We start from the raw sequence: 15,717 nt of genomic DNA, 5'->3' as shown, positions 1-15,717 counted from the left end.
AAGGGCTTGGTCGGGGCTGTTTAATATAAAGTGTTGAGTTTGTGAATTTTTTTTGAGACAGGGTCTTGTTATGTCATCCCGGCTGGAGTGCACGAACAGCTCATTTCTGCCTCTATCGAACTCCTGGGCTTGAGTGATCCTCCCACTTCAGTCTCCTGAGTAGCTGGGACTACAAGCCTGCACCACCATGCCCAGCTAATTTTTTATTAAATTTTTTTGTAAAGATAGGGTCTCACTAGTTTGCCCATGCTGGTGAATTTAAAAAAAAAAAATACGGCGGGTCCTCACTTTCTACTTTGCTGTATATCTGAGTCAGCATTTACATCTCCGTGTATAGGAGATCATTTGAAAATAAGTTTGAGGCTGGGCGCAGTGGCTCATGCCTGTAATTCCAGCACTGTGGGAAGCTGAGGTGGGAGCATTGGTTGAGGCCAGGAGTGCCAGACCAGCCTGGGCAAAATACTGACATCCTGTCTCTCCAGAAAAATTAGAAATTTAGCTGGGCATGGTGGCATGCACCTGTGGTCCTAGCTACTCTGGAGGCTGAGCTGGAAGATTGCCTGAGACACAGAGGTCGAGGCTATGGTGAATTATGATGGCACCACTGCACTTTGACCTTGTTGACAGAGCAGGATCCTGCCTCTCCAAAAAAAAAAAAAAAAAAAAAAAAAAAAAAGAGCTGGAATATTTGAAGATATAATAACCATTCAATAATGGAGAACCCTACTACTTCTTGAATAATTGTAATTTATGTTTTGATGAGAAAAACAGGCATTGTGATTTGCTGTAAACACAGTGTTTAAAGGTAAAGAACAAAAGAAATGCATTTGTAAGTTGTTTAAATTATTTAAACATGGGGCAGCATAATGTAAGATGTTATTATGAATATGAGCTAGATATGCATGGCATTAATTTTAAATTGAGTTTTAGGTTCAGAACACAATTGCCTAGTAATAAGCATTTAAATCAAGTATTTAAAATCTAGTTTGTGGGAAAGTCATTATGGCACTACTGGATGCCTTGTACCTGCCCATCTTGCATAGTTCTTGCCCCTTTGCTAGAATCCGCCATTTCTCCGAAGACCTCTGGTCCTTTTATTGGGAGAATGATGCAAGAAGCCACAGCTGAGTGCTAGGTGTGTTTGTTACTGCTAGCTTGTCATTTTTATTGACAGCCAGGAAATATGTGTGTATAATATCAAGCAGTGTAGATACACATCTGTAATATTTCTGTAATATTTCTGTATATGATCACTTATATATCTGTGGTAAACTAAAAATGAGTTCCTACTGATGTCTCCAAGTCTAATCCGTTGGATCATTCTAGCCTCCTCTTGCTTATCTGTAAATTTTCACTCCAACATTGAGAAACCTGATACCTGCTATCCACCATTGAGTTACTTGTTTTATTCCAGTATACATGTATAGCAGTATCAAGATATTTAACTTGCACTCCTGGGGAAAGAACTTTATCAACTTTTGTGCAGTTCCTTTTGCCTATTTTTCCTTTTGCAAATAAAAAAAATTATTTATCTTTAAATTTTTGGTAGAGACACACCTTACTGTGTTGCCCAGCCTGGTGTCAAACTTCCGGTCTTAAGTCATCCTCCTGCCTTGGCCTCCCAAAGTGCTGGGATTATGGGTGTAACCACCCCCAGCCCCTTCTGCCCATATTCTTAGAGACTCCACTGATTTCCAAAGTAACTTACGTCAGCATTTTCCCCCCACTCTGTTCAGTGAGGTTGTTTCATGTGTTTGTAATACTATTAGATTCTTGTCACATCTGCTTTCCATCCTGGAATCTTGCCCCAGCGCAATGATATTTTTAAATTTGCATACTTTGAAGTTCACGCTTTTCATTGCAAAGACCAATGGGTTTTGACAAACGCATAATGTCATATATCCACCATTATTGTATTACTGTATACAAAATAGGTTTGACTTAAAAGCATCGTCTGTGCTTCACCTATGGAATTCTGTGTCCCCTTCTACTCCAGCACTCACTGTCTACGGTTTTGACTTCCAGAATGCTGTAAATTGAAATCATTCTGTGGCTTTTTCATACTGGCTTTCTTTCATTAGCAACATATGTTTAAGATACATATTTTCATGGTTTGATAACTCGTTTCTTTTTTGTTTTGTTTTGTTTTCTTTTTCTTTTTTTTTAAATACAGGGTCTTGCTCTGTTGTCCAGGCTAGAGTGTAGTGATATGATTATGACTCACTGCAGCCTCAACTTCCGGGGATCAAGTAATCCTCCCACCTCAGCCTCCCAAGTAGCTGGGACTATAGATGTGTGCCATTGTACCTGGCTAATATTTTTTCTACTTTTTTTGTGGAGATGGGGGTCTTTCTTTCTTGTCCAGGCAGGTCTTGAACTCCTGGACTCAAGTGAGCCGCCTGCCTTAGGCCCCCAAGTGCTGGAATTATAGGCATAAGCCACTGCACCCAGCCCTCATTTCTTTTTATCACTGAATAATAGTCCATTACATGGATGTCTCACGGCTCGTTTATCCTTTCTCCTGTTGAAGGACATCTTGGTTGTTCCTGTTTGGAGCAATTATGAATAAAGCTACTATACACATTTACATGCGGGACTTTTTGTGGACATAAGATTTCTACTCGTTTGGGTAAATACCTAGGAATGAGATAGCTAGATCCTATGGTAAGGGCATGTTTAACTGTGTAAGAAACTGCTAAACTGTCTTCCAAAATGGCTGTATCATTTTGCATTACCACCAGCAAAGAATGAGAATTCCTGTTTTACATCCTCGCCAGTATTTGGTATTGTTAGTTTTTGGATGTTAGCCATTCTAATAGGAGTGTGGTGGTATCTCATTGTAGTTTTAATTTGCAGTTCCATAACGATATGATGTTGAGCAGTTTTTTAAGTGCTTATTTGCCATCTGTGCGTGCGTATGTGGGTGTGTATGTGTGTGTATATATATAATTTTTTTTTTAGTGAGGTATCTGTTCAGATCTTTAGCTCATTTTAAAAGTGTAGTTGGTCTTATTGAGTTTTTAGAATTATTTGTGTATTTTGCATGCAAGTCTGTAATCAGACTTGTATTTTGCAAATATTTTCTCTTAGTGTTTTTATTCTTTTAACAGTGTCTTTCACAGAGGACAAATTGTTAACTTTAATAGAATACTAGCTTAATTTTTTCTTTGAAGGATCATAAATTTGGAGTATGGAAAAACTCATTGCCAAACTAAAGGTCATATTTCTTCCTTTTTGAATTGGAATATTTTCTTTCTTTTTTTTGTATTAAAATTATTTTTTAATATTGAGTAGATTTTGGGTAATGATAGTGGAGTTTTTTTCTTTTTTAAAAATTTTAAAATTTTAAGTAGAGGAAGTGTCTTCCTATGTTTCCCAGGCTGGGCTTAAACTCCTGTCCTCAAGCAGTCCTCTTGCTTTGGCCTCCCAAAGTGCTGGGATTATAGGTGTGAGTCACCATGCCTGGCCTGAAGTGGAATATTTTCTACACTTTTATAACAATCATTTTATAATTCTTATAACATTCTCTACATTTTTATAACAATCAAGAAAAAGTCATTAAGTCCACCTTATTTCTAAGACTTCATGGCACACATCTTTTAAACATACCCAATGCAAATGTCATTTTAGTTAAAACTTGCTTGCTTCCTTAGATGCTTCTGCTGTTGTTTCCTAATTTTTGTTTCAGATTTAAATTTTGGTTTTGAATTTGCTTTACCAGTTTACACTTGATTGTATTTCTGCCTGCTTTCCAGTTACCCAATTATTTCCCTTTTTTTTTTTTTTTTGAAACAGAGTCTCCCTCTATCGCTCTGTTGCCTAGGCTGGAGTGCAGTGGCTCGATGTGGGCTCATTGTAACCTCCGCCTCCCAGGTTCAAGGGATTCTCATGCCTCATCCTCCCCAGTAGCTGGGATTACAGGTGTGTGCCACCAAGCCCAGCTATTTTTTTTTTTTTTTTTTTTTGTACTTTTAGTAGAGACAGGGTTTCACTATGTTGGCCAGGCTGGTCTTGGACTCCTGGCCTCAAGTGATCCACCGGCCTCGACCTCCCAAAGTGTTGGGATTACAGGTGTGAGCACCACACCCAGCCTGATTATTTCTTCTATCCTTTTTGCTGTTTCTGTTTTTGCTATTTATTTATGGCCAGAATGGTTTATAATGTAAATCATTATACTTTCCTTGTCTTCTTTGATAGCCTACCTAAATTCAGATGAGAAATGTCTTATATTCTGCATCTGTTTTTTCTTATTTTAAACATTTTTTGTAGAGGCATGGTCTCACTATGTTGCCCAGGCTGGTCTCAAACTCCTGGCCTCAAAGGATTCTCCCACATTAGCCTCCCAAAGGTGTGAGCCTGTGTGCCCAGTCCTTTTTTTTTTTTTTTTTTTTTAAAGAAAACAGGGATCATTCATTAAGAAAAAAACCTGAAGTGCCTAATAATGGCCTGTGATTTTTGTTACGTGTACAACTAACAGAAGTGTTTGATGGAATGATTTCTTCTGCTGGAACTTAATGCTGGAATTGTTCTTTACTTTTTTGTTGTGCTCAAGATTAATTGATTTCTGTAGTAGGGTCCTGGTTAGGGATTATTAATTTTAAACAAGTACTTTAAAAATTACTCAGAGGATTTGATGCCAAGTTCAGTGTTTAAACTGGTAAAGTTTCTTAATATTTTATGTGTTTGAAGCTATATTAACATTTTATAGTTCACAGTATTAGCATTGCTAAATAGGTTATACATATCTGGACTGAACTTAAATTGTAAGCTCATTAATTAAGATACATTATGTTTCGGCTGGGCGTGGTGGCTCACACCTGTAATCCCAGCACTTTGAGAGGCCGAGGTGGGCGGATAACAAGGTCAGGAGTTCCAGACCAGCCTGACCAACATGGTGAACCCCTGTCTCTACTAAAACTACAGAAGTTAGCCAGGCATGGTGGTGGGTGCCTGTAGTCCCAGCTGCTCGAGAGGCTGAGGCAGGAGAATCGCTTGAACCTAGGAGGCGGAGATTGCAGTGAGCTGAGATGGCGCCGCTGCACTCCAGCCTGAGCGACAGAGCGAGACTCCATCTCTAAAAAAAAAAGATACATTATGTTTCTTTAACGTTTTGTTTATCTGTTTACTTTTTTTGATATACCTCTTAAACAGATTGGTTGGTTGAAACAGATGTCCTGGGGGAGGAAGACAACATTTGCTGAACTGTATGATTTTTGATAGGCTTCTTGGTAGTTTAAATGGGAAGAAAATTTTAAAAATTGGCAGATCGAAAGGAGAAGGCTTTTAGATTATAAAATAGCATGATAGGAAATTTGAAACTGACTTGGGGACAGAGAAGTAAAATATATAAGCAGGCGTGTGTGTGTGTGCATGGGGTGGTTGTTGAAACATGAGGAAAAAGTGGCTGGAAAGGGAGGAGGAAGACTGGTAAGAGGCGTGAAAAGTTTGTATGGGCGTTTTTGAGAATGCTAAGAACAGCATCAGGGTGTAGCAGGCAGCAGATATGCAGACCTTGTATATATTGGGAGTTGGGTACTTAGTTGTAAGTGTGTGGGATGAATATGGATGGAGGCGTGTGGTGACGAGTATAGTATAGAATACATTTCAGTTCCAGGAGTGTTGTCCTTGGACAGCGTTGTATTTGATTGAGCAAACTTTTAACCAAAATACTTTATAGTAACAGGATAAACAGCGTTCAACTTTCTCTAAAGAACAGAATCTATAGGTCTGGGGAACAGAGGAAGAAACAACCCCAAATTAAAACTGTAAATCTTTCTTTTAATACAGCTTATGTTTTTAAGTAAAAATAGCATAAATTATTCACCCATTTGCAGGTACTTTTACCTAGGTCTAAATTTTTAGTGTTACCCCATAATCATTTTAATTTTTTCAGAGAATTTACCTGATTTTTGTCCTTTCCGTGAAGTTTAAGTTTCATCTTTTTAAACGTAAATTTTCATGATTCCATTTCCACATTCTCAGCACATTTTTAAAAAATTGATAACACTATATTTTTTATTGTGTGCAATATAATGTTTTGAAGTATATATACATAGTGGAATGGCTAAATTTAGCTAATTAACAAATGCATTACCTCACATAGTTATCATTTTAGTGGTGAGAGCACACATCCACTCTCTACAGTTTTCAAGAATACAGTATATTGTCATTTACTGTAGTCACCTTGCTGTACAATAGGTCTCTTGAAATTTATTCCTCCTATTTGACTATAATTATGTGTCCTTTGACTAACCATCTCAGCGTTTCTCCCCTAGGCCCTTAGCCTCTGGTTACCACCATTTTATTCTTAATTTCTTCTTCTTCTTCTTTTTTTTTTTTTTTTTTGAGATGGAGTTTTGTTGTTGTTGCCCAGCCTGGAGTGCAATGGCGCGATCTTGACTCACCACAACCTCTGCCTCCTGGATTCAAGCAGTTCTCCTGCCTCAGCCTCCCAAGTAGCTGAGATTACAGGCATGCGCCACCACGCCTGGCTAATTTTGTATTTTAAGTAGGGACGGAGTTTCTCCATGTTGGTCAGGCTGGTCTCGAACTCTCGACCTTAGGTGATCCACCCACCCCCGTTTCCCAAAGTGCTGGGATTACAGGCATGAGCCACTGCGCCCAGCCTCAGCTTCTATGAGATCAATTTTTTTAGATTCCACATATGAGTGAGACCATGTCGTGTTTGTCTTTCTGTGCCTTGCTTATTTCATTTAACATAATGTCCACTGGGTTCATTCCTGTTGTTGCAAATGGCAGGATTGTCTTCTTTTTTATGGCTGAGTAGTATCCCATTGTGTGTATGTGTGTATGTATATACATATTTGTCCTTTGATGGACAGTTAGATTAATTCTATATCTTGCCTATTTCAAGTATTGCTGCAGTAAACATGGGAGTGCAGATATCTCTTCACATACTGATTTCATTTCCTTAGGATATATGCCCAGTAGTGGAATTGGTGGATCATATAGTAGTTCCATTTTTAATGTTTTGGGGAGCCTCTATATTGTTTTCCTTTATGGCTGTACTAATTTTCATTAACACCAACAGTATGTAAAGGTTCCCCTTTCTCCACATTCTCACCAGCTTATCTTTTGCCTTTTTTGATACTAGCCATTCTAACTGGGGTGAAGTGCTTTCTCATTGTGGTTTTGATTTGCATTTTCCTGATTAGTGATGTTGAGCATTTTTTTCTTACACTTTTTGACTGTGTGTCTTCTTTTGAAGAACATCTATTCAGGGCTTTTGCCCATTGTTTAATTGGATTATTATTATTATCATTTTTGTGCTATTGAGTTATTTGATTCCTTATCCTTTTTGAATGTTAGCCCCTTGTCAGATGTATAGTGACATGTAGAGGAATGAAACTAGAACCTTGTTTCTCACCATATAGAACAATCATCTCAAAGTGGGATTAGAGAATTAAATATAAAACCTAAAACTGTGAACCTACTATAGAAAGAAAACATAGGGGAAATGCTTCATGACATCAGTCTGGGCAAGGACTTTTGAGTATGACCTCTAAAGCACAGGCAACGAAAGCTAAAATAGCAAATGGCATTATTGTTATTTTCATAATAAAAAATTGTATTAGAAGCATTCAGAATTTTAACAAAACAGCTGCAGCTTTTTGTTTTTGCAGTTACAGAGTGGTATTTAGTTTAGTTAACAGAACAATTATTTCATGTAAACTGCATAGAGACAACAACTGAAGATGAAACTATCATCCCCATATGTAACTGATTTGTGCTGTGCACCAAGTACCTTTAAATTTCCATGCCATTTTATAACCCTCATACTATACCAAGAAGGTTAGTGGCTATTGAAAATACCGCCAGGACAGGACTATCTAAAGACATGTTTGGTAGTGTATTAACTGTACAAAAAAGGACACTGTACACTTCGAAAACAAAAATATACAGCCTTACATTTCGATTTTTTCTTCCAAAAAAAAAAAAAAATCCTGCTAGAACCAACTGATTTGTCATCATCATGTTTATCTTTATTTTCCTGCTCTTCCTCATTCTCTTCATTTTCCTCATCTTCGTTCTTTTTCTTGCTTTTTTATTCCAGCCTTGATGACTCCTGTTTCTTTTCGCATCAGGCTTTCCTTTAGCTTGGTATGCAGCAATATCCTTCTTGTATTTCTCCTTCAGCTTCACAACCATCTTTCCGTAAGGTTGCTTGTCCTCTGCAGCAATGTCATCTGCATCTCTCCCAGTTTCTTTGCAATATATCCAGTGGATAGGCCAGGATGTTTACCTTTGATTTTTGGCCCATACTCAGAAAGGAACAAGAAAAAGACCAAACAAAGTAGGCCCCTTGGGTGTATTGGGATCCTTGAACTTCTATTTTGTTTTCCCTTTAGGAGGGATGTAGGTTTTCATTTCTCTTTCATAATGGGCCAGGTTTGTCTTTCCCTGTCTTCACATTTTCGCTTCTCTTGAGCAAACATGGTTTTCCACCTCTTTGAGCACTTCTTAGAAGACCCTTAGACGCTGACTGAAGCATCTGGGTGCTGCTGCTTGTGCTCCTCCTGGCAAGTTTGCACAAAGAATGTGTATGATGACATTTTGTCTCTTGACTTCTTTGGATTTTTGCCCATATTCAGTTATTTTTCCTCAGCAAGGCATAGAGCTGCTCAGTGCCTCTCTGGCTCACACTTGCCCTGGTGTTGTTTCTGTGGAGCTCAGTGTATGCTGACACATGGGATTACATCAAACGGAGATGCTTCTGTGTGGCAAGGGAAACAGTCAACAGAATGAAGAGACGACCTATATAATGGGAGAAAATATTTGTAAACTATACGTCTAACAAGGGGTTAATATTTTCATTCTTTCTGAATCAATAATTTATAATAAGTTTTTTTCTTTCATTTTTATGTGGCTTTTCCTATACCTTGGATTGTAACATGTAGTTCCTGCTATGTGGCTTTCTGCATGTTTATAATTTTAATAGTTTCTCTTGGAGCTTCCCAACCTGTTTCCCCACCCTTCACCCCAGTATTGACTAGAAATCTATCTCAGCTCTTACTTTTTATCCCATTGTGTCCATTCTTGCTCGTTTTACTTGCCTTGGTATCTAACCACCTTTTCTGTAGAGATACCTTTTGACCACTTCTCCATCTCTTTTGCCCTCCTACTTCTCATTACCTTTAACTAAAACTCTGGATTGGATGTCTCATGTTGAACACAGTGAAACTGACTTCCTTATCTTTCTCCCTAACTCCTCCTTCATACTTACCTTTGTAGTCACTGGGGAAGGGATAGTCATAAAGCCTGGCAGTGAAAGAGATTGAATGTGGACTAACCTTTAACCCATTGTTCCCCAGCCCCACAGTTCCTCTCCCACTAGTGTGAAACCATACAGCTCACTTGTTATTCTTCATCCTTCTTTTCTCCATTCTTACGGATAAATGTCTAACTATAGTATGTACGAGCTGCTGTAACCTTTTGAAAAGTAGCTGCCTATTCCCTCACTCATCTCTGCATCTTCAAAGATATTTCTTAAGTTATTTTATTACTTTCCTGGGAAAAAATCACCTAAGGATAAGCAGTTCAGTGTAAAATTTTGAAAAGTTGTGAAAATTTTGTATAGGTAAAGGATCAAAGCACATAGTGACTAGTGTTCTGGTAATGCATGACAGTAACAACTGAGCATCTGAAAGGTCAGAATTCCTGTTTACTGTGATGGGAGATACCATGGGGTGAGCATATTTGGCATAGCTCAGGTAGGGTAGAGATGGGAATTCATTTTGGATGTGATAAGTTTGAGGTGTTTATTGGACCACCAAGTAGATTTGGTTATTATGTATCAATAGTCTTTTTTAATCTGGAAGAATCCCCCTCCATTGATAGTACTTTTTCAAAGAGCTCAGGTCTGTTGTCTAATAGAATGTCTGACATTCTGGATTTGTTTGATTGTTTTCTAGTAATTGCTTAAGGTGAAACATGCTTTTGACAAGAATATAATGTAGGTGGCATTGTATATGTTTTATTGCATCACATAGGAGGCATATCTTGTCAGCTCGCATTAGTGCTGTTTGATCATTTGGTTAAGCTTGTGCCACCACATCTCTCCATTGTTAAGGTATTTTACCCTATTTAATATTAGTAAGTAGGCTGGGTGTGGTCGCGCCTGTAATCCCAGTACTTTGAGAGGCAGAGGTGGGTGGATCACATGAGCCCAGGAGTTTAAGACCAACCTGGGCAACATGGTGGAACCTCATCTTTAAAAAAATACAAAAATTAGTAGGGTGTGGTGGTGTGCAACTGCAGTTCCGATACTCAGGAGGCTGAGGTGGGAAAATTACTTGAGCCCAGGAGGTGGGGGTTGCAGTGACCCACGATTGTACGGCTGCACTCCAGCCTCTGTGACAGGGTGAGATTGTGTCTCAAAAATAAATAGCTGGGTGCGGTGGCTCATGCCTATAATCCCAGCACTTTGGGAGGCTGAGGCAGGCCGATCACCTGGAGTTTGAGACCAGCCTGGCCAACATGGTGAAACCCCATCTCTCATAAAAATGCAAAAATTAGCTAGGCATGGTGGCTCATACCTGTAATCCCAGCTACTTGGGAGGTTGAGGCAGAAGAATTGCTCGAACCCGGGAGGCGGAGCCTGCAGTGAGCCAAGATCGTGCCACTGCACTCCAGCCTGTGTAACAGAGACTCTTGTCTCAAAAAATAAATTAATTAAGATAAAAAAATAAAATAATTAGAAAGTAATCAGGGGACAAATGTGTTAGGACACCTAATAACTTTTACCATATGTTTTTATTCTCTTTACCCATTCAATACATACACTTGAAAAACAGTTCTTTCATCTTAACAGTTTTATAGTAGAAGAGTTGTTTCTTATATGATCAGAAGTTTAGAAAGATGCTTGTCAGAATGAAAAATAAGGGAAAAAATGAAATTGAGACAGTATGGAAGTACAGTGGGAGAGGGCAGTGGTAAAGCCAACCTCAGTGGCTGTTGGTGGTTGTGTTTGCATGTGTTTGGAGGGTGGTGCTGACCACAATCTTGATGTATAAAACTTTCCTGGTTCCTTATGGCTGTTATAAAAAAAGTTTTGCTTTTAAAAATGTAAGCAGCATTATATTCTTAGTCTTACTTCAGCGATCTTGGTTTGAGTTAATGAACTTTTTTTTTTTTTTTTTTTTTTACAGATTTAAATTGATACTGGTGTACATCTCCTTGTTCTAAGGTAATTTTTTAGTTTTTAAAACTGTATTGTATTAAATTTATTAGTCAAGTAGTTTGTCTAGAAAGTAAATTTCAGTTACTACAATTGTATCAGTGACTGACTGACCACCTGGCCTTATAGGCTTTTCGTCATAGAGAAGATTGTTATCCTCAGGAGAATGATGGTTACTACACCTGTAGTGTACAATAATATGCTCAGTACTTGTTCGCTATAGAAAATTAGTAGATTGTTATGGAACCTTGGGTTTACACATTTTTGGTAAATCTCAGTTTGCCTTAGGATCCTTGAGCATTGGGTTGAATGTATTAGTTTCCTAGGGCTGCTGTAACAAATACTACAAACTGGGGTGCTTAAACAGCAGACATGTATTTTTATTCTCTCACTGGTCTAGAGGCTAGAAGTCCAAAATCAGTTTTGGCAGGGCCATGCTCCCTCGGAAGGCTCGGGGGGAGAATCCTGCTTTCCTCACCCCTGCCTGGCTGCTGCTGGTTGCCAGCAGTCCTTGGTGTTCCTTGGCTTTTAGCTGCTTCACTCCACTCCAGTTTCTGCCTTTCTCTTCAGATGGTCTTCTCCCTCTGTAGCTTTTCTCTCTGTAAATCTCCTTCTCCTTTTTTTCTTTTTTATTTTGAGACAAAGTCTCACTCTGTCACCCAGGTTGGAGTGCAGTGGCGGGATCTTGGCCCACCACAACCTCAAACTCCTGGGCCCAGGAGATCCTTCCACCTCGGCTTCCCAAGTAGCTGGGACTATAGGTGCATGACATCACACCCAGCTAATTTTTGTAATTCATGTAGAGGCAGGGTTTCGCCATGTTGGCCAGGCTGGTCTCAAACTCCTGGGCTCAAGCCGTCCACCTGCCTCAGCCTCCCAAAGTGTTGGGATTACAGGTGTAAACCACTGTGCCCTTAATCTCCCTCTCCTTATAAAGGCACCAGTCATTGGATTTTGGGGCCCACCCTAATCAAGTATGACCTTGTCTTAACTTGGTTACATCTGCAAAGACCCTCTTTACAAATAAAGTCACAGATCCTGGGGTTAGAACTTGAACTATCTTTTGGGGGAACACAATTCATCCCCAACAGGTGGGAACTGGCTCATGCTGTAGTGATATGAGGATGCAGTGATCATTTAAACCCATAATGCTGTGTTCTAGGAGGTACTAAAATATTTTGGAATTGGTATAGAAATGAAAGTAAATGCATATTAGTTGTTATTAGTGAACTTTTCTAAGAAGGTGAAGGAGGTTTGAGGGAGTCATGAAAGGAAGGAAAGTTTTTCTCAACTCTTGTGTCTGCCTAATTAGTGTATATTTACTGTTCCAGTTATTGGCTTTTGTTTTGGTCATAAGTGACTGAAAAATGTAGATTACAGTTAGAATGAAAGTGTTTTTAATGTGGCAGTGCATATGATATTAGTCACATGTTTGCTTTTTGGGGTTTGAGATTTGAAGTAATGTTCTTTAAATGGCCTATACTGTATGATGCTTGTGAGTAAGTACCAAATCCAGATTGCATTAACTTTTTTCTTCATTCTCTTCCTCCATTTAAATAAAACAGCTATATTCATCCAACAAGTCATAAAGCCATAATGTGGTATAACATCCTTTTTGAGAGGTGAATATTATTGAATGAAAATGGCTGACAGAAGTGGGAAGATTATTCCAGGACAAGTGTATATTGAGGTGGAATATGATTATGAATATGAAGCAAAGGATAGAAAGATTGTGATAAAACAAGGGGAGCGGTACATCTTGGTGAAAAAGACCAATGATGACTGGTGGCAAGTCAAGCCGGATGAAAACTCCAAAGCGTTTTATGTGCCAGCCCAGTATGTGAAAGAGGTCACGCGCAAAGCTCTAATGCCACCTGTTAAGCAGGTAGCTGGTCTACCAAATAACTCCACGAAAATAATGCAGAGTTTGCATCTTCAGAGATCAACAGAAAATGTGAACAAATTGCCTGAGCTTTCAAGTTTCGGAAAGCCGTCGTCGTCTGTTCAAGGAACAGGTCTTACTCGTGATGCCAATCAGAATTTTGGACCCAGTTATAATCCAGGTCATACTGTCAACCTAAGCCTGGACCTGACCCATAATAACGGAAAGTTTAACAATGACTCACATTCTCCTAAAGTTTCCAGCCAGAATAGGACACGCTTATTTGGTCATTTTCCCGGTCCAGAGTTCTTGGATGTAGAGAAAACTAGCTTCTCCCAGGAACAATCTTGTGATTCCGCAGGAGAAGGCTCTGAAAGAATACATCAGGATTCTGAATCTGGTGATGAACTTAGCAGCAGCTCCACTGAACAGATAAGGGTAAGATTAAAAATAGAATGAGGAAACACTTGTACCACCCTAGTGAAAATATTATAGTTTTTCTTTTAATTGAAATATTTATAAGAGTTAAGACTTGTTTTGCTTTGTATTTTCAGAGTACATGGGTTCTATCCTGATTTAAAGATCTAGAAAATATGTGAAATAACTTGTGGAGTTCATAAAGGGTCACTTTTTGGTTTTCATAATTATTCTTATACCATAACAGGACTAGATCTACTTTAAGTGTGGAAACTTCTTTTTCCCTTTTCTCTATTGATTATGTATAAGGCAGAGGGAATTTACTTAATTTACTCAGTGATGATATTTCTTCTAATAGAAAAAATTTTTACTGTTTTCTACCTGTACCCATTTTGACTTGTTTCCAAGAAGTCTTCAGGTAATAATTGGTTATCTGAGGAAAGATGTCATTGGAATATTAACTGCTCACTTTTGTCTTAAGTGTCTAAGTATCCACAGTTGATTTCACTGAATATTAGCCTGGAAAAATTTTTCTGTGTTCCTGGTTCGTTTTTTTTTTTTTTTTTTTTCTTAAAGACAAGGTCTTGCTCTGTCGCCCAGGCTGTAATGCAGTGGAACAGTCATGGGTCACTGCAGCCTCGACCTCCTGGGCTCAAGCGATCTTCTCACCTCAGCTTCCCCAGTAGCTGGCACTACAGGTGTGTGCTGCCACACCCAGCTAATTAAAAAAAAATTTTTTTTTTAGAGACAGGGTCACACTATGTTGCCCAACCTGGTCACTTCCTGGCTCAAGTGATCCTTCTGTCTTGGACTCCCAGAGAGCTGGGATTACAGGTGTGTGCCACTGTACCTGGCTTTTTGTTTTTCTTTTTAAACCTTTCTTTTGAGATTAGATCTATGTCATTTTGTTTCTCGAGTGAAGACATTTTAAAAGTACGTACATGAAATTGAAACTTGAATATATTTTGGAAAGTGTAACTTTAAGTAAATTTAAAAATTAATGAGTTTTTGGCCTGAAGTTCTGTTGTAAGATTATTCATCAAGTCTGTGAATAATTGTGAGGTGTGCCCTTAGGTGTGGTCTGATCGTTATGGAAGTATATTCTTTCTGTAGGTTGTAATTTTTCTTGTGACATTTTGGAGTGGAAATAGGAAAAAGGGAAGACTCTAGAAAAACTTCTAGTGTTGGAGATCAAGGAAGCTACGTGAAGTAGCTCTGTCAGTTTATCATCGTGTGTCTTAGTAAGTTTTTGTTCAGTCTTTATGTGATACTCTGACATAGAATATATAGTCTTTCCTGGAATTTTTCTATATATAGCTCCTCACGGAACTAATGGGCGTTAGGAAAGACGCAGGATTCCATCCAGCCATCACCACAATTTCACACTTCAGATTACATTTTGTATTTATGTACACATGCAATCCTATGTTTTTTTCATTACAGTTATCTTAAGTTCACTGCCCTGGAGTTCCATGGCTCCTAACCTCTCTTGGGGCCTTAACACTGTTTGGAAATCCTATTAGATTTCTCCAGTCAGCCCTCTTCCTAACTCTCCATGGCAGCTGTTTCAGACCTTCTCCATTTTCCTTAGTTCTCTGATTCACTTACTTTCCCCTGCTTTCATGAGAAGATAACCTTGCCTTCCACTTTACAGCAAATAAAGCCATGGGATGGAAACTACTTCAGCTTTGGGGAGCACGTGGTTCATAGTACTGGCTTTAGATTGGAATCTGGTTCTATATCACTTGCCAGCTGTGTGATAATTGGGGAAAATTACTGAACCTCTCTGTGTTTTAGTTTCTTCATTTAAAAATGGGAGTCACAGTGTTCTTGAGGCACATAATACATGCATTATGTATCTATTGATGTTTAATAAACTACCCCCAATTCAAGTGGCTTAAAATAGTAAACATTACCACTTGGCTCCTGTGAGTCACTAAATCAGAAGCAGCTTAATTGGGTGATTCTGAAGGCTAGGGGTGTCTCCTGAGGTTGGGGCTGGAGGGGCTGCTTCTGAAGATGGCTCACTCATGTGGGACTGGTTGGGCCTCTTCATAACTGCTTGTGTGTTGTTTCTAGTTTTCTTCAGATGGAGCAGAGAGAACGTGGTAGACACTGCACTGTCCTTTAGTCCTCATCTTTGAAATTGCTCACTGTCATATCCTATTGATTGTGCAGTTCAGCCCTGTTCTGTGTGGGAGGAGACTGTACAGGGGTGTGC

The 15,717-nt window shown here is 38.9% G+C and overlaps 1 protein-coding gene across 8 annotated transcripts in view; it reads left to right on the top strand.

Moving 5' to 3' along the window:
- ARHGAP12 (Rho GTPase activating protein 12) overlaps positions 1–15,717 on the top strand; it is a 150,202-nt gene that overhangs the window by 13,372 nt on the left and 121,113 nt on the right. For all 8 annotated transcript variants that reach the window (XM_077944983.1, XM_028853289.2, XM_015146730.3 and 5 more), the window contains 2 exon segments: positions 11,169–11,206; positions 12,763–13,517. In XM_077944983.1, coding sequence (XP_077801109.1) covers positions 12,834–13,517 — 684 coding nt within the window. In that variant the 5' untranslated portion in view covers positions 11,169–11,206; positions 12,763–12,833.

Source organism: Macaca mulatta, chromosome 9 (genome assembly GCF_049350105.2).
Source record: "Macaca mulatta isolate MMU2019108-1 chromosome 9, T2T-MMU8v2.0, whole genome shotgun sequence".
In the NCBI taxonomy this organism is placed as follows: domain Eukaryota; kingdom Metazoa; phylum Chordata; class Mammalia; order Primates; family Cercopithecidae; genus Macaca; species Macaca mulatta.
This window is presented reverse-complemented; position numbering and strand designations above follow the sequence as displayed.